The 22987-nt window shown below is 35.2% G+C and overlaps 3 protein-coding genes across 7 annotated transcripts in view; 1 reads left to right on the plus strand and 2 right to left on the minus strand.

Moving 5' to 3' along the window:
• Nucleotides 1-44: 44 nt before the first annotated feature.
• On the minus strand, nucleotides 45-5311 carry LOC118276132 (PWWP domain-containing protein 2A). Of its 2 annotated transcripts, none has more exons than XM_050707309.1 (3): nucleotides 5129-5311; nucleotides 3920-5040; nucleotides 45-2459 (listed from the first exon to the last, which is right to left on the minus strand). In XM_050707309.1, the coding sequence occupies exons 1-3, from the start codon at nucleotides 5278-5280 to the stop codon at nucleotides 2398-2400; spliced, it is 1335 nt and encodes a 444-aa protein (XP_050563266.1). In that variant the 5' UTR covers nucleotides 5281-5311; the 3' UTR covers nucleotides 45-2397. The 2 variants fall into 2 exon arrangements, with proteins under 2 accessions (XP_050563266.1, XP_050563265.1); XM_050707308.1 differs by having other exon boundaries at nucleotides 3720-5040; nucleotides 5129-5310.
• Nucleotides 5312-5745: 434 nt separating this feature from the next.
• On the plus strand, nucleotides 5746-15945 carry LOC118276133 (sideroflexin-2). Its single transcript, XM_035594321.2, has 9 exons — nucleotides 5746-5907; nucleotides 7469-7626; nucleotides 8189-8359; nucleotides 9731-9932; nucleotides 11981-12059; nucleotides 13927-14014; nucleotides 14399-14524; nucleotides 15015-15062; nucleotides 15577-15945. Exons 2-9 carry the CDS (start codon nucleotides 7472-7474, stop codon nucleotides 15686-15688), a joined length of 981 nt encoding a protein of 326 aa, XP_035450214.1. The 5' UTR covers nucleotides 5746-5907; nucleotides 7469-7471; the 3' UTR covers nucleotides 15689-15945.
• Nucleotides 15946-18823: 2878 nt separating this feature from the next.
• The window catches only part of LOC118276011 (uncharacterized), a 133274-nt gene continuing 129110 nt past the window's right edge, over nucleotides 18824-22987 (minus strand). For all 4 annotated transcript variants that reach the window (XM_035594136.2, XM_050707306.1, XM_035594140.2 and 1 more), the window contains exons 3-6: nucleotides 22248-22888; nucleotides 21540-21858; nucleotides 20186-20531; nucleotides 18824-19987 (exon numbers count right to left, since the gene is read on the minus strand). In XM_035594136.2, coding sequence (XP_035450029.1) covers nucleotides 19579-19987; nucleotides 20186-20531; nucleotides 21540-21858; nucleotides 22248-22888 — 1715 coding nt within the window. In that variant the 3' untranslated portion in view covers nucleotides 18824-19578. The remainder of the gene's footprint in view (nucleotides 19988-20185; nucleotides 20532-21539; nucleotides 21859-22247; nucleotides 22889-22987) is intronic.

Raw genomic sequence — 22987 nt, forward strand, 5'->3', positions numbered from 1 at the left:
AACTTAAAATAGAGGGAAGGGATGACGTAAAATGTAACACATAATTTGTGAAGAGTTTATATTTTAAAAATACATTTCCTGTAATGATAAGATGATACACTGTAGCAAACTACACTAATAAAATACGGATTTATTCTGAATATTATGTACACAATAATAGTTTAATAATAATAATGAACAAATAGCTTAATTCACCACAAGTTGGGCAAAGATCAATATTCTTTGGCAGAATTCCTTTCCTTTGCAAGTGTTTCTGACTACCTCGCCCTGAAGAAGCTTGAAGATAGGTACAATAAAAAAAATTAACATAATGTACATAACTTTAAAACAGCCTGAACACCAATATACATTTGTATATTTTTAATGCTTATTAAAAATATGGTTCTTACATAGTGAACCACATAATCGGTACAGACAGGTCCATAGACAAGTGAGCACAGTAATAAATACATATTAATTAGTGTGCTCACTTATACTAAAATCGTACACCAGTAATTTGCCCATCTGTACCAGCAACCGATCTCTATACAAGTAACCTGACATTTTAAAACAAACAATTTTAGTACTTTTTATCACCTATAAAAGAAAATGTATAGAGCCTACATCACAATCTCTTTAATTAAAGTTCTATGGTTATTTTTGTAAAATTAAAGTATCATAATTATTTAGCAACCAATCAAAACATGAATGCACATAAATCTTTTTAAACGGAACTAAATTACTTAAAAAGTAAATAACAAAATCTTTCTCTTGGTTTTAAAATAGAAATATAAAACTGGATATTTACAAAACATATAGTTTTTTAAGTAAAATAATAAAAAATGTAGATATTATGGAACATAATAATAAAATTTAAAACCAAGAGACCAGACGATAAAGGAATGGCCATAAGTTTCAATAATACATATATAATTATAAGTATTAGATCAATATTTTTAACTGTTGTAAGTACTTGTTATAATATAACAACAATATTGATAAGCAACAACAAAAAAGCAATTAAACTTTTTAGTTCAAGACCGAGATTGAATAAAAGAAACTAATTATAATTTCGTTTGCTTCAAACCTCAAGATCTTGCTCAATACACTGAAATATTAATGGCACTGTATTTTGTATGTTATTTACCATTGCTTTTTATAAGCAGCTTGAGTAAGGTGCCCATACAATTTTCAAGGAACAAATTCAATAACGATAACTGTCACCATTATAATTATCGGTTGAATATATTATAACTATTCTAAATTTTATGAATTGTATATCATTTGGTCTATTTAATATTGAACACTCAGTGATTATATAAAATGTTTTTACACAAGTAGTTACATATGTAATACATATCAATTGCTAAAAAAATGTTTTATGCGCAGGTAATTTTTTTCATTTCCGTTAGATATGGTTTCCGAGCAAACATTGTCATTTGCGTAAATCTAACTAAATAAATGTGTCGTGCACAACCTATTAATGAACAGATATCCAAGCTTAGAACCTTATTTCTGAACAGACCACCGCCTAATATTTACTATCATAATATCCCTTTGTTTTTAATAAGCATAAATCACGCGAGATTATCCTAAAAATATATGTATATGAGTATACAATATTTATTAACCATTGGAATACAGTCACCTATCTTTCGTTGAAGAATATTTCATGAATCTCAATTTTAAAGACTACAAGTATTGTAAACAAAATATTTGTTAAATTCTCAAAATCAACATAAAAATGTTTTTTTATAGTTTTATACATAAGAATATTGAACATTTGGATATACCTATACAGGAAATTATTTATATTATTAATTAATTTACTCCTTATTTAGAAAGCTAACTACAAAATGTGTATTTGCAGTCCATTAAGGTATGTTGGTACAAGACTGCTAGCTCCTAACTTAACATAGGTCTTTCTAAGTGGCAGTTCACATCATAAGTGGAATATTATTTGCAAAATGGCGTTATTCTGAATACGAACACGATTTTTGTCTAAATAGTTGTTACACTGGAATTTAAATTAAATAAATATTGCTGTTTCAATATCAATGATAGATAACTTACGCTGAAAGTTGTTGATTTAAATATTTCCAGATGGAATATTAAAAGAATAAATGAATTCAAAGTTCAGTAGAATATAGAAAAACTGACAGAAAATTTGAACAATTAAAAAAAAAGCTTAAAATATTACCTTAATCTTCATTTGCAGTGCAACAACTAAATCACATTAAGAAACACTATTTGTGCAGATAAATCAAGTAATTATGTATTAAATATCACATGACTTTGAATAAATTCGGATGCACCTTAGTCTAAGAGAACACATCGATGGGTCGAGGTGATACCGTGGCCAGTGTGTGCGTTGGGCTCGCTAGTGGATCGGTTACATGAGATTCATTCCTCTTAGCTTCAAGTGTTGCTTGTATTACAGCCTCTTTGTATGGTCCCCGCTTTTTCTTCAAAAATCGTAACTGAAAGGCAGAAACAGTGGAAAATTAAGCTATGTCATTACAGTTTAAGGGTCAGTTGATATACGGGCGCAGGGTTGACGCATTGATGCGAATATCAAATGATTAACATTAATTCAAAGCTAATTTCACAGGGTAATGCACACATTAGTTCAGAAACTAAAGTAACGGGCAAATGTGGACAAATCGCGTGATTTGAATGAATTTTAGTTTTGATACACTTTGATTCTGCCCTTGTATATGCTATAAAGCTACAACCCTAAGACGTGTTGAGGTTTACAAAATTACAATGCGCAAAAAATAAGCTAAGCATAAAACCTCGTTGCATAACACCCATCACAATATAATGAAGATATTAATATTTGTCTCATCTATTAAATTACAGACACTAATTAATTATGTAGTTAAAATACCAGTAATCTATTAAAATGTTCTTATCTCATAACAACATTGTCAATTTCTAGTATTTTCCAGAAATGCCAATATACCATGAGCACTTTAAAAATAGCTTGGTTGACACACTATTTGCTAGCATGAGTAAACATAGCATCATTGTGAGGAAAAACCTATTGAAAGAACAAATAGGTACTTAACATTTTATTATTAAAACCATTTGTAAATATTTTGTTGTTTTTACTATATTGGTGTATAATTTAACTCTTTTCCTCTTTATAACTTATTTTACTGTATCTAGATGTGATGATTTTCCTTAGTAAAGTCGATTGATTTTTTTAGTAGGCAGTTTATTAATTATCAAATTTAATGGGATGTGATGTATGATGACAATACCAGAAGTAGAATTAGGGAAATTGAGTAAATATTTATGACTAAAATAAATATCTCTGCCTTTACTAAGAAAAAACAGATGATGTCATTTTATTGGAAAAAATACATTGTTTTTTTGATGATAATTTATCAGATAAGTGAGACAAAAGGCCCTTTAAAATGTAATAAATATCTTCATTCATTTCATGAACGAAATTAAACATTTTTGTGCATTAATTTACTGGCTATTTTATTATCTTATTCAGTATTTAAAAATAAATATTTGGCTTTAGTAAGAAATTAAGATAGTAATATTTTAAAAATAAGAGCAAGCTTTGAATAATATTTGTCAGAAAAGCATTTGATATTCTGCCAATGTCATTAATCTCAGAATGACTCATAAAGAGCATGCATCTCATTACTGTATGATAGGTTGTTTAAGTAACATGAATGATGGGAGATATAGATCAAAATAAAAAAGCAGCGGTAAGAACTCACCTTAAAATCTTCTAAAAATGGACTCAAGCTATCACATGGCATGAGAGATGAGGTGGTTGAAGCGTACCATGCCACATGTGCCCTAGATGATGGTGTGACATTGAGAACCTTGCCTGGCCACCATGGGAACCCTACCACCTTGCCCCACACTACATCACCAACAGAAACCCGTAGCAACCTGCCACCAACACCCTCCGTACCATTTGCAGGGAAATCTGGCACAACCTCATTGTCCCAGTCTTCTGAACTACTTTCTATAGGATCATTTTCACTCTGCTTTTCATGAGAATTACTACTTAGTCTTCGTAAGCTTATGGAGAGCTTCTGGTTCATACAGTGCTCTTTAATATCACTAAAATAGTCCACTGATTCACTCTCTCCACATTTGCTTGTGTTTTCATCACGCTTCTTCTGATTCTTATACTTCTTTTTATGTTTTACTTTATGCTTTTGTTTCTTTTCTAAAGGGTCCAGTGTGGGACTTGATGCATTGTTATGTGGCGATAATGCTCCAATATGTTTTGGTGATTGTACATTTTGACTTTTTTCTACAGAGTTACTCTTTTTCGCCTGCTTTTTTGCTTTCTTCAATGCCTTTTTAGCTGCTTTTGAGTCAGGTTTAGTTGGCTTTCCCATATCACATGACACACCTGAATCTTCATTAAAATCTCCTGTAAGTGGTGGTATCTTAACTACTGTCCCTTCACCTTCTCCAAAACATATTTTTAGAGTTTTTGCACTAGAAAACATAGAACTAAAAGAAATGCCATTTTCATCTTTCACATCATCCTTGTCGCCTTCCATATCCTCAGATACACTGACAAACGCCATTTCTTGTGTTACAGTCTCTGTATTAGATTTCTTAGTTTTAATTGATTTGTCACTAGCCTTAGTAGAAGTTTTCGCTGCGCCCTTTACTGCGCTCGTGATTTCACTGGGCTGCAGCCTGGACAGCTTGGGTATAAGCATGCTGCCCATTAAATATTTCTTTTCTGTCCTTGATGAGTCAGAGAAGTGTGATGTATCGTCATCAGATTCTATCTTACGTTTTTTAGACACGTCTACATTTTCATTATTCTCATTACAAATCCCTTGGCAGTTAGAACACAAGACCTTTCGAGGTCGTAGTCTTACGGTCATCTTTTGTTGCTGTTTACCTTTCGCAGCTGGTTTCCTTGATTTCTGCGAGTTTTCGCCCTCATATTGAGGCTCTTGGTAGGTGAACCTTTGGCTAACGGAATGCAACTTATCACTCTCATTTGTGGATTCAACCTGTTTACTGAACGCTGGGTTGAGGCTATAGACACCATATGGTAAATTACTGCAAAAACACGGTCAAATTAGAGATAATTTCAGGAGATTTTCCATAAATCGATAAAGGCACACTCGGTCATGTTTTTGTTACCTACCCTTTGTTGGAGTCCAGGAGCACACCTTGAAACTTTTTATCCTCAGTGCAATACGATACAACAATTAAATCAGCTAAAGCTTCTTCTACATTAACTAAAATCTGAGAATTCTTTTGAATCGTCATATCGGCTGTTGCTACGACAGCCGCCATATTTTGTTAAGCCATAAACAATGAATGAAATTATAGGAAACTTCACGCACGACTTCTACAAAAATGGTTACAAAATAATGTGGTGTTGATTTTTTTTGTATTTTATATTTAGTTATTTTGTTATTACTATTTTATATTAGAAAAAACGTTATATGAGGTAATCCTTTGTTGAATGATCAAATCACAGCTGCCATAGCTACAAGGCTCACACACAATACCATCGAAATCTCTCGTTTTCAGTTATCTCCAGCGGGTTTGATTTTCAGGTAAGGTAAATAGAAGAGATTTCACTTTTTTAAATAGATGTTCTAAGGACCTGTAAGTTCAACACTATTGCATTCTAATTTATATTTTTTTTACATATCAACGTCCTTGAACGCGAGATGTTTCAGAGTTCAGTAAAATTACGTTCCGTTTCACTCGGACGCAATAATTTGACATTTGGGATGACAGCTGATAAGAACATGACAGTTGACATTTGACAGTTTCTCCAGCCATTTGCCGTTTTGTGATCGCGGTAGGTTGTTTTACTGAGTTGGCGAAACGCGCACGTATTTTATATCTTTTTCTATAAAAATCAGTATTTAAAATTAATTTTCTCTCTTCAGGAAATTAATACATTCTACAGTAAGTAAAATAGTGTGTATTTTAACTGATAATATATCTGTATTTCATAGAAATTTAATTTATAAACGCGGACTTACATAATCTATTCGAAATTATTCTCCTTTTTGTTTATTGATTTGCTAAACGGCAGTTTTTGTCGTACATGTGTTTGTCTACCGTATATTCAAGGCCTCGGAATATAATAACTTGTTGGCTCAAGTTGCCTGACTACTATTGAAACTTTTAAAAAGCGTGTAAGTACTAATTACATAGTAGTTAAAATTGATCTGGTAATGAGACTAATTTTGTACAGGTAAAGTCCTTGAAATTTCGCATAGAAAGTGTACAATGTCACTAGAGATTTCTTTTCTTGTAACAGTTTTGAGAATATGTAGTATTTAACACAAAATTGAATCAAATTTACCTACCAGGAAAATGTGGTGAATAGTGAGCTGTAGTAGTAAAAGTAAATAAAATATTGCTTTCTGTGAAAAACAATATAATTAGTATTATAGCATGAGGTAGGTAGGTAACTTTTATTGTGTAGTTAAAATGTCTGCCATAATAACTGATAATAAACCTGCAAATAAATTAAAAATAAGTAGAAATTATAAAAGTTTTGTAAAGAGAATGTACCTAAATTAATGAAAAATAAAATAAATTATGCAGCTATTGATACAAAGCTAAAATTATGTGCCAGTAAGTTTAAAACAGATTTTATTTTGTGTTATGTGCCAGTAAGTTAACAACAGACTTTGTAGATGATGTTTAAGTATTAAGAACTCTATTTACATAATATAATATAAATTACAGTGAAAATGAACTGCAGCTTATTATGTTCATCTTTTTTATGTCTCAATTCAGTTCAATCAGAATTCTGTATTGTGTCTTGTAGGTATCTTAGCATATATCTTTTATTAATGTTGTCTATTATAAATGAAACATGATGCAGTCTATTGAAAGTAATGATTGTTCATAAATACCTGTCAGTTTCATTTAACTTTGTGTATGTCTTTTTTATTCAACCTATTACTGTACAGTGTACTGCATTGCAGCAGTGTTGTATAAGACCTTTTCAAGATCAATTTACAGATTAAAAAATAATTGAAATTCTCTATTAACAGTGAGATTTTGATGCAGATTGTGGTAGATTCAAACACTAAATTTAAATTAATTATATTAATGTTAATTAAATTAAACCATATTAACTAAATAATAATAATAACTATGACTAAAATATTTACAACTTCAAAATACCTACAAAAAAATTAAAACTTACTTAAAGCATTGAAGAATTAACTACTTAACTAGTATTGAAGCATGTTTTGTGTTTGTTATGGAAATGAGCAAAGACATTCTTTAGTATTATCAGCATTCCTATCCCTAAAGATAATAAAATCTTTATTGCAATCTAGGCTCTATGTTGCTTACAATAAGAAGCACATTTACATATTTATTGTCAGCATTTATTTAACACATTGAATGCTGTGGCGGTCACCGGTGACCGACGTTAGCGGAGGATTTGCCTTCAACAGTTTTCTACTGGCAGTCAAAGACTTAAGGAACTTTGTTTTGTCATCAGACCATGACTATGGAGAGGATAGACATCACCCAACCTCTTTGGGACCAAAGCACCTTCATGGGAAGGTTCAGGCATTTCGCCTTCATTTCCAATCCATTACTCTCTCTAGCTTCAGAAGAGGAACTGCATCAGGCTAAGGATCTGTATTTGAAGTACAAGTAAGTTGAATATTAAACATTTAATTATGTCATGCAATCTAGTAAGTAAGTGATGCATTGCGTTGAAGGGTTGGCCTGGGTATCTGTAACACAGGTTTTACCTAAAGCAGACACCAGTCTCACATTCATTGAATAATTGTATGCTGTTTGTTGTTGTGAGTGCTCGCAAGTGCGACCGCCGGACAAGGGGTCTCGGGTTCGATTCCCGGGTCGGGCAAAGTATTACTGGACTTTTTTCGGTTTTTCGAAAATTTCTCATTGGTAGCACGGAGTCTGGAATTGAGCCCAGTATATGGCAATAGGCTTACACCCTATTAAATGGGATGTATAACACAAATGGTGAAAAGTGGGTGTACATTGTATAGCGGCATTACATGCTGTAATGTGCACCTCTGCCTATCCCTTCGGGGATAAAAAGGCGTGACGTTGTGTGTGTGTGGGATGTGGTTTATTGATGATGATAGAAATTGACGAATATTGATGAGTAAACATAAAAAAATAGATTGGTTTTTTGTTAATTTTTGTTGTTTAATTTTTTCTAACTTATTCTTTTTTCCTCTAGATCAGGCAAGGAACCAGCAGGTACAAAATACGAGCAGCTGGTTAGAGCGAAGCAGCTATACGAGTCAGCGTTCCACCCTGATAGTGGGGAGCTGCAGAATGTGTTCGGCAGGATGTCCTTCCAGATGCCTGGAGGCTGTCTCATTACTGGAGCTATGTTGCAGTGGTATAGGTAAGTAGAATATCAAAGATAGGTGGGGTGCAGACGATTTTGAACCTTATGTGTTTTGGTATAGGGTTGAATTGCAATGGTGTAGGTGACTGGGTTGTGTACAGACGATTTTGAAACTTAGGGTTTTTTGTTATAGGGTTGAAAATGTAGTTTGAAATGCTGGCTGTGATACATGTTACTAAATTAATGGAATGCAAAATAAAACACACCCTTATATCCTGAAGAAGTAGACAGAAGTTCTTTTGTTTAGTAACTATAACACCTTACTACAGTTATGTTAAAGTCTAAAGTCCCATGTCATATTTTGCTTTCGTTATGTGGAGACTGGAGTGAACCTATAGGTGTATATGGGACAAATTTAATGAGTTCAACAATAAATGTAATAATAGTTTTAGTTTGCATGCAAAACATGTTTACTCACATACAACCATTAATTTAGAGGACTTTGGTGTGAAATGCGAATAAAATGCTGTTTCAGTGGCATCTAGCCAAATATAGGTCAAAATTCTAATAACCATGTTATATTTGCGAAGTTCAGTTGTAATGTCAATCGTGTGATCTTAGGAATAGAGTTGAAAGTTAAAAACTTCGCAGATTGTATCAAAGGACTGAATAATGTCAATGTTTGTTTAATGTTTACATCCTCTGTAACGTTCGCGAGTTGCAAAATTGAATACTGAATAGATACATACACTGAGCATTCATAAACGCAACTGTCGAGTCTTGGTTTCTGTACCTTTAGTACGAGTTTGCTTTACGTTTAAAGTAATCGAAACGAGAGCGCATTCGGCGCTCTGATTGGCTGGCTCGAATAAACTAACCAATCAAAGGTCTTAGGACGTTTTACGTTTAACGAAAGCACTCGGATTGGTTGATTCATTTGCCCGATCCAATCAAAGCGCCGGACGCGCTCTCGTTTCGTTTTCGTTCTACGTAAAGCAAACTTGTACTAAGGGTACAGAACGCCGAACGCGCTCTCGTTTCGATTACTTTAAACGTAAAGCAAACTCATACTAAGGATACTGGATTCTCGAGTCGGGTGAAGTACGGTATGTATATTGGAATTTTCGAAATTATTCTTAGAAGTAAATTAGAGTCTCTAGAATTATGCGCAGCGTATTGTATGGCGATAGGTTCATCCTTAGAATCCCATGTATTGAAAGGGGCTTTTAGACATGCACCTCTGAATACCCCTTTAGAAAACTTGAAACGGGATATTTACCATGCTTATTAATTGATCATGGCGCTTACAGTGCCGAAATATCGGAAACCCATGTGGTAAATACGTCGTTTCAAGCCCTAACGATATTGTTAGTGACCATGTCAGTTTAAAAACTTATATCATGTTTTCACTGTCTACTTTACCCACAGAACACCAGTAGCAGTAGTCTTCTGGCAGTGGGTGAACCAGTCGTTCAATGCCCTCGTGAATTACACCAACCGGAACGCGAACTCCCCCCTCACGACCACACAGATGGGAGTGGCGTACGTCTCCGCCACATCAGCCGCCATGGCCACTGCACTGATCTTCAAGTTCAGCGTCCAGAAACGTGCTAAGAACCCTATTTTGGCTGTAAGTTTATTTTTTTATAGCATACTAGCGACCCGACCTAGCTTCGCATGGGTGCAATGGTGATATACTATGCATGTTTTGGATGTATTATACATATAAACCCTTCCTCTTGAATCACTCTATCTATTAAAGGGAGTTTCTTACTCGTTCTTCTCCATTCGAAACAACTTTGGAACAACCTCCGAGCTTCACTGACGGACGGACTTACGGACAATTCAATTTGATGTTTCAATTCAAAAGTGCCTAATTTAGGATTAATTGAAATAAATGGTTTGACTTTGACATTGACTTAAAAAAAACCGCATCAAAATCCGTTGCGTAGTTTTAAAGATTTAAGCATACAAATGGAAATAGGGACAGAAAAAGCGACTTTGTTTTATACTATGTAGTGATTTTTTAATTTTAGTATAAGTATGGACTAGAATTCTGCACGGTGGGTGCGGTTTCTAGGCAAACGGCTGCCGCATAACGTGTAGCAGGTTTGATTTCCGCACGGAGCAACTCTTTGTGTGATCAAAATGGGACCAATGACACAGAAGAAAATCATAACGTGGGGCAACGTTTAAAAAAAATATGTTACTCGTACGGTATGATAAACTCGGGCCCTTTGCTACACAATCTTTTAACATTTCGTAATACTCTTGTTTTAAACCGTGTCATGATAACTGTTGCTTGATAGTAATCTTTATAGCGGCTTACAAGAAGTTATTACTGTCGATAAGAAACTAATACATTTAATATTACAGGCGTATCACCGTGTATTATATCTTTATCAACGAGATTATCTCTGTGTAATGTTACGCTTATATTTTTTGTATGGTCACTATTTTTTTTTTGTATCTAAAGTATCTATTTTTTTTTGTTTTAAAAGACGTTGCCCCACATTAGGATTTTCTCCTGTGTCGTGGGTGCGTTTACAAACATACAAGTTCCCATACACATGACACCCAGACGTGCCCAGACCCGAAACAACAATTTGTGGATCACACAAAGAGTTGCTCCGTGCGGGAATCGAACCCGCTACCCGTTGCGCGGCGGCCACCGCACTAACCGTGCAGGCAAAATTGTCTGGTCACAATTTTAGTATCTTAAATAGATATTAGAAATAACATAGCAATTTTAGAAATTAAACATTTTAAGCATAACCTAAAATGTAATGATTTATTAATTACATAGCCATAGTTAACTGAAAGCCCTTTGCCTGAAAACGTTAACAAAAAACTTACGCATCTAGAGCTGCGGGTGGTGTCGATTGCTTACCATTAGGTGATCTGTCTATCTGTCTATTCGTTTTCCGTTTTGACCGATGAAAACATAACCGCCAATTCAATTTAATAAGAAGTATGAACCTTTTATTCCATTCCCTTTTAATTTTCAGTAATATTCTTCCATGTTCATTCTTAACAAACACAAATCACCCACGTTTTCTGAGCGAATCGACAGACGTACTTACCTACATACATTATACATTATTATCAAGAGAAAATAACAATGTCAAGTCAATAACTTTTATATGAACCGCACGTCTGCGCCGGCGCATTCAAGGTCACGATCTATCATTGTAGTGTACATTGTCATATGACAGTATCGGAATTTTAGACTGAAATAATTTTCTTTATATCATCGTAATTTCTTGAAAAAAAAACAAACAATTAATTGAATATTTTTTTAAGCCACAGCGCCAACCGTGCAGTCTATATTTTTGATTCTGTGACTTTTTATCGGCATTCAGTCGCTATTAATTTAGAACATGCTGCCATTCGTTTTCAATGTTTGATCGCAGTTGCTTTTTTTGGGACATGCTCCCAAAACCACTGCATATTCTGTAACTTATAAGCCAGGATCTACAGTAGATACAACACTGAAGTCCACGGCACGTTCCAGGAACATGAATAATTGTCTTGGATCCCGCAATAAAATAATTGGGAAGAAATAATTAGAGGAGAAGAAATTGCAGTTGCTTATACATACATCTACCTGTACATGGTTAATTGCGTGTTCCATGAAAAAAATCTTATTAATTGTACCCATTTCTTTTTTGTTTTCAGCGCTTCGTACCTTTCGTGGCAGTAGCGGCCGCCAACTGGGTGAACATCCCATTGATGAGACAGAATGAGATCCTTCTAGGTATGTATACAAATATTAACTTTATATCAGTGTTATTAAAGCATATTTCAGATTCAAATATTGATAGAGAATTGTGCCTCCGGTAACCACTCTCACACACACAACCAATCTTCCCAATTCCCCAACAACCCTTAAATTCCTAACCCCAAAAAGCCGGCAACGCACTTGTAACGCCTTGGTGTTTCGGGCGATGATTGCTTACCATCAGGTGAACCGTCTGCTCGTTTACTAGCTTATACAATAGAAAAAAGACAAACACAATACAATTATTGTTTTCTGTGAAGCCGCGGTATCATTTCCGAAGCATGGCTCTCCCAGACTTAATGTCTACTACTTTGTACATGAATAGAAATCCTGTTTTATCTAGTTACTCATACGCACTTAGATCCCATTTTATCTCGTTGCCATAGAGATTTATTATATTTATGTAGGTAAATAATGTTCCCTTAGTTTCAGTCCCAGTAGTTTCAGCTGTGTGTTATCTACCAGTCACTCAAACTGACTGACAGACCACTTTATTAATGTACTTTGATTGATATCACACTAATATTATAAATGAAAGTTTGTTTGTTGGTATGTTTGGGTGTTTGTCCTACAATTCCGCTGAAACTACTGAACGGATTTTGGTGAAATTTGGAATTGAGACAAGGTATAAGTTGACTCGGGTGATAGGACTTTTTATTCTACGGGAACGCAGGCAAAGTCGCTGGCAGAAGTTAGTACCTACATAAATAATTTCTGTGATGTTGAAATAATAAAAGCTATGAAATTAATGTTCAGACTGAAACAAGAGAACGTATCAAGTAGTAGTCAAACTAGATTTATTATTAAACAATGTTTCTTTTACCAACTTTCTATTGGAAAGGCAATAACACCAAGCTTCAATATAAAATTATACTTCATAAGTACGCAATAGAGTTTATTATCCAAAATCAAATCACTACAATGCATAAGCTAAGTTTATCCAAAATCAAATAAAAGTGCGTATGCAAAAAAGGTTTCAATGAAAACTAAGACTTCACGTGTAGGCCATAAAGTGCAATTTCGAAAATAAAGTCATTAGCCCAGCCCAGTTCAATTAAACATTAGTATTAGTAAGACTTTATGTATAGGTAATAAGGTTCAATTTCGAATGACAAGCAAGTCATTTCAATTAAACATTAATTATTTTTAATCAACGGAGTTGCATACAGATGTAGTCAAGATATAAATAAAATGCGACTCGTGTACTCATATTTGTGCGTACATTGTTGTTTGTTGTTCAAAAATAAATCTTAATGTCACGTGCTTATGACGTATTTTTGTTTACACATGTAAGTTATTTTGTGAATGCAAAACTTCGTTGTTTATTTTTTTAGACTCGTGTATAGAAAGCGTTTCTATTTTAGTTTGATATGACTTTGTATCGAAAATTGCAATGTCGATAAACCTTGTACAAATCTTACCGAATAAAGTTTAATATCTCTTGTTTAAAATTAAATTTAAGACATTTTTTTTCTAAATGGAATATTATCCAATGACTTCTTCCGCTTGGGGTGAGGCGAGAGGGAATGTAAGACTCTTCTTCTCTCTTATTGACTAAAAACCACGCCGTTCCTACTCCTGCTTTCCGAGCCGGAGCCCCGGGTAACTCAAGCTAGCTCAACCAGCTAGGTACCATTTCGCATCTCTCGAGGTGAGATCAGGCTGTTATTTGATCCTTGGGCGATTGAGTTTTTCAACAAATAGGATATTTCCTGTATTACATCGAATACAATTTACATCGAAATTGGCGAAAAATTAAGTATACCTGATTACACGTTTGAGGTACAAATAAATGTGTCTAGGTATGATTTATTTATGTTCATTTTCAAAATTTGATTTTCAGGTTTGGATGTGACTGATGAGAATGGAAAAGTGATCGGCAAGTCTCAATTAGCGCCGGTGAAGGGAATCTCTCAAGTGGTCACTTCGAGGTGAGAACTATATTACCTAATATTAAATATATAATTACTGCACGGTACATAATGACTGCACGGTAAACTTCATAGGTGTGGTGTAGGATTTATGACGTCATCCTTTGATTTGTTCGTCGATCGTCTATATGCAACATTTGTCTGCTGTCACTTGTCATCGTGTCGCCACACTATCAATATAACTTCCTTTTTTTGTGGGAGGAAAATAATCCAATAACTTCTCCCGCATTGGGCAACGCAAGATGGAGTCTCAGACTCTTACTGACTAAAAACCACCCCGTTCCTACTCTTGCTTTTCGATCCGAAGCCCCAGTAATACGCTAGGCAGTCCGCAGCTCCAAAAGCAACCTTATTACATAAGAAATAAAACCTTTAATCGTGTAGGATCGTGATGTGTGCCCCGGGCATGTTGCTGCTGCCGGTGATCATGGAGCGCCTGGAGCCCAAGCCGTGGATGCAGCGCATCCGCTGGGCACACATCGGCATACAGACCGCTATCGTCGGCATGTTGTGAGTATTGCATTTATACTGCTATCTGTTGTATTTACTTTTATTCTTAAACTTTGAGTGGTTGTATCATATAAACAAACAAATTAGAATACACTATTGTAATTTAAATTATTATTAAAGGTAAGCGTCCGCAGACTCGCATCGTACGCAACGGATTTTAGTTTGCTTTGCATAGAACCTCGTCGCAACGCCGACAAGCGATGCGTACCAATGACGTCATGTGGAATGCCGATGCCAAAAATCCGAGTGAAAGTGGCATCGGCAATCCGATTGCGTATATCCGTTTGATGCGATCCGTTCGATGCGTGCGATGCGTATGATGTGGGCCTGTGGACTTTATATGAATGATTTTTTATATTAGGTTACGTGCGAAATATTAATTTGTTGTGTACGTTTCCATTGTTAAATATACAATGTAATTTTTCAAAAAACACTTAAAAAAAATTATTATTTTGCTTAGGCAAGTGAATAATTTGTTTCCTATTTCCAGCCTAACATTCATGGTACCGACGGCCTGTGCGATCTTCCCACAGAGATGGTAAGTGCAGTCATATATAGTAAGGAGACGTCCATTAATCAATTGAGACTCAATTAGTGTAGGAGTGGAGGGGGGAGGGGGCAGATGTGATAAAAAAATCGCTTCTTCTCCACCCCTTCACATCACGTCATACCCCTTCTCCCCGGAAGGGGTGTTTAATAAAATATCACGTGTTATAGATTTTTCGTCAAATGCGGGATTTTTAAACGTTGTAACTCTATTAAAAGACTAAAACGTTAATCAAATGAAATACATAATATGAAATATAATGAAAAAAATATACACGTGATGTTTGGTGGGGATAGGGGATTAATCTAAAACCTCACCACATATCACCAGGGGAAAAGGGGCAAAAACGCTAAAAATCCTTACGTGATTAATAGACGGCCCCTAACTAATCTTACTAGGGTAGCCTTAATTATTTTCATGTTGGAAAGTAGGGATTGAAAAAAATCTAATATAATAATATGACATTCTAAAAATGATTAATAATATTTTTTTTTTCTCTCCACAGCAAACTCTCAATAGACACAATCAAACGTTTCGAGAAGGACAACTACGAACAAATACTTAAGAACACGGACGGTAAGCCGCCGGAATACGTGTACTTCAATAAGGGACTGTAAACTATTAGACGTAAGGTTTAAAATACAATCTAGACAAGATGCAAGTATAAGTTGTTTGTAAGGATGTGTCCAGTGAGATATGAAATGGTCAAGAGTCGTTTTATACATGTTGATATTTAATAACTAGACTGTTTTAAACAAAATTTGACTCTAAATCTCGAAAATAAGGTTTAAAATGCAGTGAGTGAGAAAAGACACCGGGGTCCTCAGAGATTTAGTAGTATTATTGTAAAAAACTATATAGAGTTCTGCTCACCCCTTTTGGGAAATAACAGTGAACTGGATTTGTGAAAGATTAACTTCATTAAGATAAAAAGTCTTAACGGTTGAAAGTGAACACAAATAGATGTAAGTGTAACAAAATTTCCCTTTTTGGGGACACCTGATATGATAAATAACTTAATGAAATCCTAATCATAATAAAAACGGATCATACATTATGGCTATCAACTCTTATGTCTTTAAAAACTCGGGAACGGCTAAACCAATTTCGCAAATGTTAGATGAAATCCTGAGAGTCGCGCTAATCTCCGGAACTATTGACCCGATTTGAATTATTCTTTACGTGTTGGATAGACCATTAATTGAGGAAGGTTATACGCTGCGATTTATAGGAACCGAACAGTGGGTGAAACTGCGGGAGTAGGTAATATATAATGAAACAAATAATTCTACTCTTGAATCATTTCATATTATAGAGTTATAGTCAATTTGAAGTCGCTGGTTGATGGAGATAAGTGATCGATACAATCAGGAAAGTATTTTTTTGTATTATTATTTCTTTTCTTCTCCATAACACTGCAATTGGAGGATTCTGAACTTTATTCTTTTATATTTAAGTTTTGATTTAGCTTCAATAGCTAGCTGCAGTACGTCAAAGTAAGGATTGTTTAGTAAATATCGTGAGAAACTTTATGTAAGATAATGTTCAAGTTCATTTAAGATTAAGGGTTCCGGTTGAGCTCGAAATTAATCGGATATCCTTAAAATGCTGTATAATGTAAGTGAACATTATCTTATTCTGAGAAAAGATGTGCGAGAAGACATGTTGCCAGTTTACTGGATATATTAAATTATACTTACGTTAAGTTACTGATTTTGATTTGTACGTTATACACATTAATTTAAAGTTTAAAATCGAATGCTTTTAACAATTATTCCTATTATTTTTTATTTATTTTTCTAAGCTTCTCTATATTGAAATGATTAGATCTGTTTTTATGGAATGTTCTAGAAAATATATTATTTTACTTCTATGCGTGCTGTATACATTCCGGATTCGCTTGCTTTTTACATTTATTTATTTTTTTGCCGTTTTATTTGGAAATTAAGACAATTTATTTTTGTACTTTGATTTTCTAGTCTAGCAACTTTTACGCGGGATTTTTGGGCAGTGGCAATACTGAAAGCTGTACTTGAATATTTTGAGCTTAATTGCGTACTTAATATTTATAATGTCTATGTATTATTTAACACGCTAAGCACTAAATAGGTCGGACCTGTACTCTTAGTATGAGTTTGTTTTAGTTTAAATTAATCAAAACGAAAATGCGTCCGGCGCTCTGAGGGCCGGCTCGAATAAACAATACTACGTATTTGCTTTACATTTAACTAGATCAAATCGAGAGCGCGTTCTACGCTCTGATTGGTTGGTCCATTCGTGCCGACCAATCAGAGCGCCGAACGTGCTCTTGTTTCGTTTTCGTTCAACGTAAAGCAAACTCGTATTAAGGGTATAGAGTTCTAAACATAGGTCCGTGAAAAGACGTTGAGATTTAATTTTTATCGGTATGCTCCTCTGTGTAATACCTACTTAGGAGAATATGAAGACGCGTCATGTTGAGTATCTATTCTATAAAGGATTATATTAAAACGTTTATTTGTGGTCTTGCCTCTAAACACGCAACATTATGTATAAGCTATATATAATATGTAATAAGAGAAGGACATTTACTAATTAATTTACATTGCACACATGCTCAAAATAGGATTTGTTTTAGAGAAGAGCATTGATATTATACTGTTTGTATGTTTGTCTTTTTATTGATAGTTTAATTATATTCATTAAAAACTTAATCGTGAAATAAATATAAGTATTTTTTTCTTATTTTCTTGTAAAGTATTGATAATTGTATGTTATAAGAATAATTTTACACTGATGGCTTATTTTTTGTCAATATTTTGTGATCAAAATCATATGATGCATGTCTTGTTTTGTTTTTTATAATTATGGCATTTTTATTTTTTATGTTTATGTGCCATTTATTGCTCTGTTTCCTTAATTTAATCAACCTATATTGATATTATAAGTGTACTTGTTATTATGTAGTTTTAGTTAGTAGCAATAGAATATGTGTTGCAATGCTGAGACAATAAAATTAAAGTATTAGAAATTATTTAATGAGTTTTTCTTCATAAATCTCAATTCCCAAAGGTCCAGTGGCCTAAAGGTTGATTTTGACATACAAATGCGTCACGTCATCAGCCTATAAGTGGCTACTGCTGACCAAAGGCCTCTTCTCACACGAAGAAGGTTTGAGGATTAATCGCCACGCTTGCTCAACTTGCGCACTCTCATGTCTGAGAAGCGGGCATCTAAACCACCAGGCCACCACGACAGTTGAGAAATGACAATGCAAAATACCAAAGGTAAATTGCAATCATGACCACCGAGGCCCGCCCAGTGGAGCTTCTACTTCTATCAGGTCGGAACCTAACTAAACTTTAACCTCTCGTATGCCGCATATAAGACAACAATAGAAAACACATTGTGTCTCGCGTGGATCCACGTTCCAAACATACGAAGGGTTAATTAAATTCTATTCAATCTTTCCTCTTACAGCTAGCACCCATTTGTCTTAAAGCAAATTTTGACTTGTTTATATGACACTAGCAGTTACCCGCGACTTCGTCCGCGTACAATAATGACTTGTGGCAGAATTTGGGCTTTTGAAATTATTTGAATTTAATTTTTTTGCTATAAACCTCACGAAGCCTTTCCAACGAATGCAAAACGTGCGTTCTGGAGTTATAGCGTCAGGAAGGAAAACTTGACTTATTTTTATATCATAGATTAGGGGAAGCCTATGTTTAACTATGGCTGGTGTGAAGGTGATGGTAAGTAAAACAACAACATACAGTAAGAAATATGTATTTTTATATTCGATGAATTCTTACAAAGGGTAAATTAATAAATTTGAACTCGATATCCTAAATGGAGTTCATAACATAAGTATAAATTACATTCGATATAATACAGCACTTACGTATAATACATTTTAAGGCACCGGAATTAGTATGAGTATACATCTTCAGTTCTATTTATATTGGCACCTTTCAAGACACTGATTGGATAATAAATGCTCTTATTTTTACACGTTTTAATTCTGAGAAAATTCCAAATCGTATTTTTAATTGGCAACTCCAGCGAGAAGTAGCGTGTGCCATGAATTCCAATTTTCAATTTAAATTAAGATCTTTATTTCTGGCCACACTGATTTTAACGGTTTGGTCCCATACAATGGCAGTAACGTTCTTTATTTAAATTTAAATTAACCTACAATCTCAAACATTCTATGTTTTACCGATTATTCATATAACATAACTTTAAACTTACAAACTTGTCCAATCATGTCCCATACCCACAGAATAATACAAGTCTATAATAAAATATCAAGTCTTCAGGTGCCCGACTAAGCTAAGAAATATTTAAAGAAAGATGCCTCGTAACGCACACTGTGATAACAAAATCCAACAAAAAACTACCAAACTACCAATTTGGGAATAATTACAAAAACTTTTCCTACAGGAAATCCTTTTAAATACGAGTCAACCAATCAAAACGTGCGTAGAGGTCATCGTTAAAAATAAAACTTAATAATGTACAATAATTAATAAACATTGGCTTTTTCGAGGAGCACGGAGGCATCGCACATGGCTTTAGCCGTGGAACGAACTAAGAACATGAGATGAAGTTGTTCGAACACGTTGAGTTGGACTCTGGTTCTGACGAGGCCGTGGAGGACGGTGGCTCGTTCAAGGTCGAGCCATCGTTGGAGAGATAGTTCCCTCTCCTCAACTGGGACACCCTGGACGACATCCAAAGGTCCCCAAAGCATGAACTCCAGCACAGATTTGGCCTGGTTGAGAGACACTGCGCGCTCCTCGTGAAGTATTTCCTTGAGAAGGGGGGTTAGCTTCTCTCCTGGTAGGAGGATCTCGGTCGCTTTTATAGCACATTTACACAGAGAATTGAGATGGCCCTCGTCTGTCGCTTTGCTGTTTGTTTCGTCGCTCAATCTGGAAATGGGAAAAACATAATTTTAATTACTGACGAAATTAACAAAACGGAGATAGTAATGGATGTAATTTTAATGGTTTTTTTTGGAAGATAAGAGATATTTTCAAATATTATCACGCTGTTGACTGATCATCCTATTAACATAGTATACGAACATTTGCTTACAGTACCAAAAATATTTTGTTAGGACAACTCACCCTTGTAAAATGCAAAGTCTTCCGTAAGAATTGGTTTTCGGCGCCCACAAGGAGTTCAGCCTATCATCAGGTGAGGGAAGGGTCAATGTGCTGCCATGAGACACAAGTGGCTGCACCTCCTTCAGGGCGATGAAAGACGTCAAGGACTCCGGAATCTCCTCCACTCCTCGTGCTTGAAGGCACTTGAGGCCGTTAATCATTTGCAGCATCATGAAGATAGCTTCGTGGATCTGTTCCGTTTGGACCAGCTGATGTTCCTTCGTGGTCAGACCTTCGGCTGCGTGGAGATTCTCTCCGTAGGAGTGGATGGTGTCCACTTGAGCGTGGGCCAGCACTACTATTGTGGCTGGAAAAGAAAATAGAAAAGGTGAGCTTTTTATTGTTGATATTTAGCTGACAAACATTTTATTATAAGTAGAAATATATTAAACTAGCAAACTCGGCGAACTCCGTTTCGCCACCAATGATTTTTTTTTCAGAATTTTCTTTGCTATAAACCTCACGGAGCCCGAGACCTTTCCAACGAATGCAAAACCGTGCAAATCGGTCCGTGCGTTCTGGAGTTATAGCGTCAGGAAGGAAAACCCGACTTATTTTTATATAATAGATGAGGGCGGATTTCGTTACTAGAAATATCACAGATCAGATAAAAGAGGTAAGGATACCTTTTTATCTGTTTTGCGAAAAATAGTTTGGACTTAACTTTCAAATTAACCGTTTTTTTATAACCGTTAATAGACCAATTTATCATTTTATAATGTAGTTTAGAATACTTTTGAAATCACCATGATCGTTATTAGAGTCACTCTCTCATAACCTGTCTATACTTATTCTGCTTTAAATTAACAATAAGGCCATATTCAACGTTGAAAAAAAAAGAATAAAGCAACTCAAGATTGACCACAAGCCCCGGGGCCTGTCATTAATGGCCTCAAACTGCATCTGGGTTAGGAAAGGAATTCATGTCAAATAACTAATAGCTATAGACTTGTGGTCGAACGACTTCAGATAATCAAACTAGTTTTATTAAACATTGGATTATGTATTTAGATGAACTAGATATTTACTTTGTCCGTATCGGTCTCAATAGCTGTGACAACGTAGGATAATATTTGAGAGCTTAATTGTTTATTTGAATAAAGGATTTGTTTGTTGCTAAGCATAATTAAATTCGTATTTTAAGTGATATGCCAAGGTATCTATGTCACCATTAGAAGAGCAGTTTTTAAGTGAAAAGTAACAAATGGTTGACATAAAAGACTGGGAACTTGTTGGCCCATCATATAACAAAGCTTCGTAAAAAAACATTCATTAGCCAAAATAGACCAACACATAGAACAAGTGAAATAATCACCTTGTACCAAATCTTCGCCTTCCTCTCCGAACTGCTGAAGTGGTACCAAGTCACAGAATTCCGTGATGGCGTTCAAGCTGAGGGTCTGCGGCTGGACAGACTGCTGGCAAACCATCTGTGAAGCCATCTGCTCTTTGTACAGCATCAGGGTGACATTCACAGGACCCTGGTTGGAGTTCCAGATCGCTGGGTAGAAGAACCGCTTTCCAGCTTTTACTGGACTTGGCTTGGGTTGTTGGATCGCAAAATCGTTCCACCTTAAGTTGGTGCATGCTTTCAAACCTCGTAACGATGGTTGCATTGTTGCACTTTGTTGAACCTGGAATTGAGAACATTGAGATTTATTTTAGGTCTTGGGATGATTTAATGTCTTATTTTGTTAATTGCCCAATGGCTTAGTTGATTAAGATGATAATAGTTTTGATCTCATTAATTTTATAATTAGAAACGTGAGTAGTTGTGCTTTCAAGTTGTATAATTATTGATCACGATTATACTTCAGAGCTTCACGTGAATAAACTCAAATTAAATAAATTGCGATCCAGTTATTACGAAAACCACTTAACGAAACATTCTCAGATTAAGATTTACATTCAAGGATATCCTCAGCTTTGAATGTTCAATAAATTAAACATTTCGTACTTAAGTTAGTGACTGCAATACAAACGATAGAACCGTGCAATCTAAGTACTAAGACAAACAAATTACCTGTTCTAAGACTTGAGCGAGTGCTTCGTGATTCGCAATAACGACCGCACCGTAATTGTCCTCCAGGTTTCTATGCACCACGCTTCGCCCTTTCCTAACTCGCAGTTTATTTGTAGTCGTTTTTGGAGTCATCTCATTCTGATAATCTTCATTCCCTGTACTGTCCATGTTATCGTTCGAGCTGTAGAAACTGTACGGAGAATATATTTCCGACTCCGTCTCACTTCCACAATAAGGAAGCGACGTTCTGTTAAATATTCCGTTGTTATATTTAGGGTACTCGGTGCTGCTGTCTTCACTCTTCCTGGCTTCTATTTGTGAGTCGGATTCTCTCGGTTTTATGGCAGAGTCGCACTCGGGCGAGCTCGATCTAGCGTGGTGCACGTATTCATAGTCACTGTCGCTGTTCTTCGCTGAATCACACGTTTCTTCGTCGTATTTGGACGAGTTGTACACGTCATCGTAACTGTTTATGACAGGCTCGTTGGTCGCTTGCACCAACTCCTGGGGTCCGTCGTCTAAATCGTCTTTGTCGTCGTCTATCTGAGTTCTACGTTTGGGTAGCTCCAAACGCGCTTCTCTCTCGCGCATACTCGCTGTCCGTTCCGGTTTTCTCGGCGCTAGCGCAGATCTGATTTCTCCTGTGAAAATGAATAATTTGTTAGTTAAATTAGTTTTTAATTACAATAAAATTTTAATTTTGCGTAAAAGTGAAATTACATTTTTAATTATTTATTGTT

Source organism: Spodoptera frugiperda, chromosome 31 (genome assembly GCF_023101765.2).
Source record: "Spodoptera frugiperda isolate SF20-4 chromosome 31, AGI-APGP_CSIRO_Sfru_2.0, whole genome shotgun sequence".
Taxonomy (NCBI): Eukaryota; Metazoa; Arthropoda; class Insecta; order Lepidoptera; family Noctuidae; genus Spodoptera; species Spodoptera frugiperda.

Bases quoted from the DNA above. Each gene is read 5' to 3' on its own strand.
- LOC118276132 (XM_050707308.1), bottom strand. From the start codon at position 5,280: ATGGCGGCTGTCGTAGCAACAGCCGATATGACGATTCAAAAGAATTCT. The intron at 5,041-5,128 runs GTAGGTAACAAA...GTGTTTTTGCAG, and splicing joins CTCCTGGACTCCAACAAAGG to TAATTTACCATATGGTGTCT. The intron at 2,460-3,719 runs GTGAGTTCTTAC...TCTGCCTTTCAG, and splicing joins CATTTTTAGAAGATTTTAAG to TTACGATTTTTGAAGAAAAA.
- LOC118276133 (XM_035594321.2), top strand. From the start codon at position 7,472: ATGACTATGGAGAGGATAGACATCACCCAACCTCTTTGGGACCAAAGC. The intron at 7,627-8,188 runs GTAAGTTGAATA...TTTTTCCTCTAG, and splicing joins GATCTGTATTTGAAGTACAA to ATCAGGCAAGGAACCAGCAG. The intron at 14,015-14,398 runs GTGAGAACTATA...TTAATCGTGTAG, and splicing joins TCTCAAGTGGTCACTTCGAG to GATCGTGATGTGTGCCCCGG.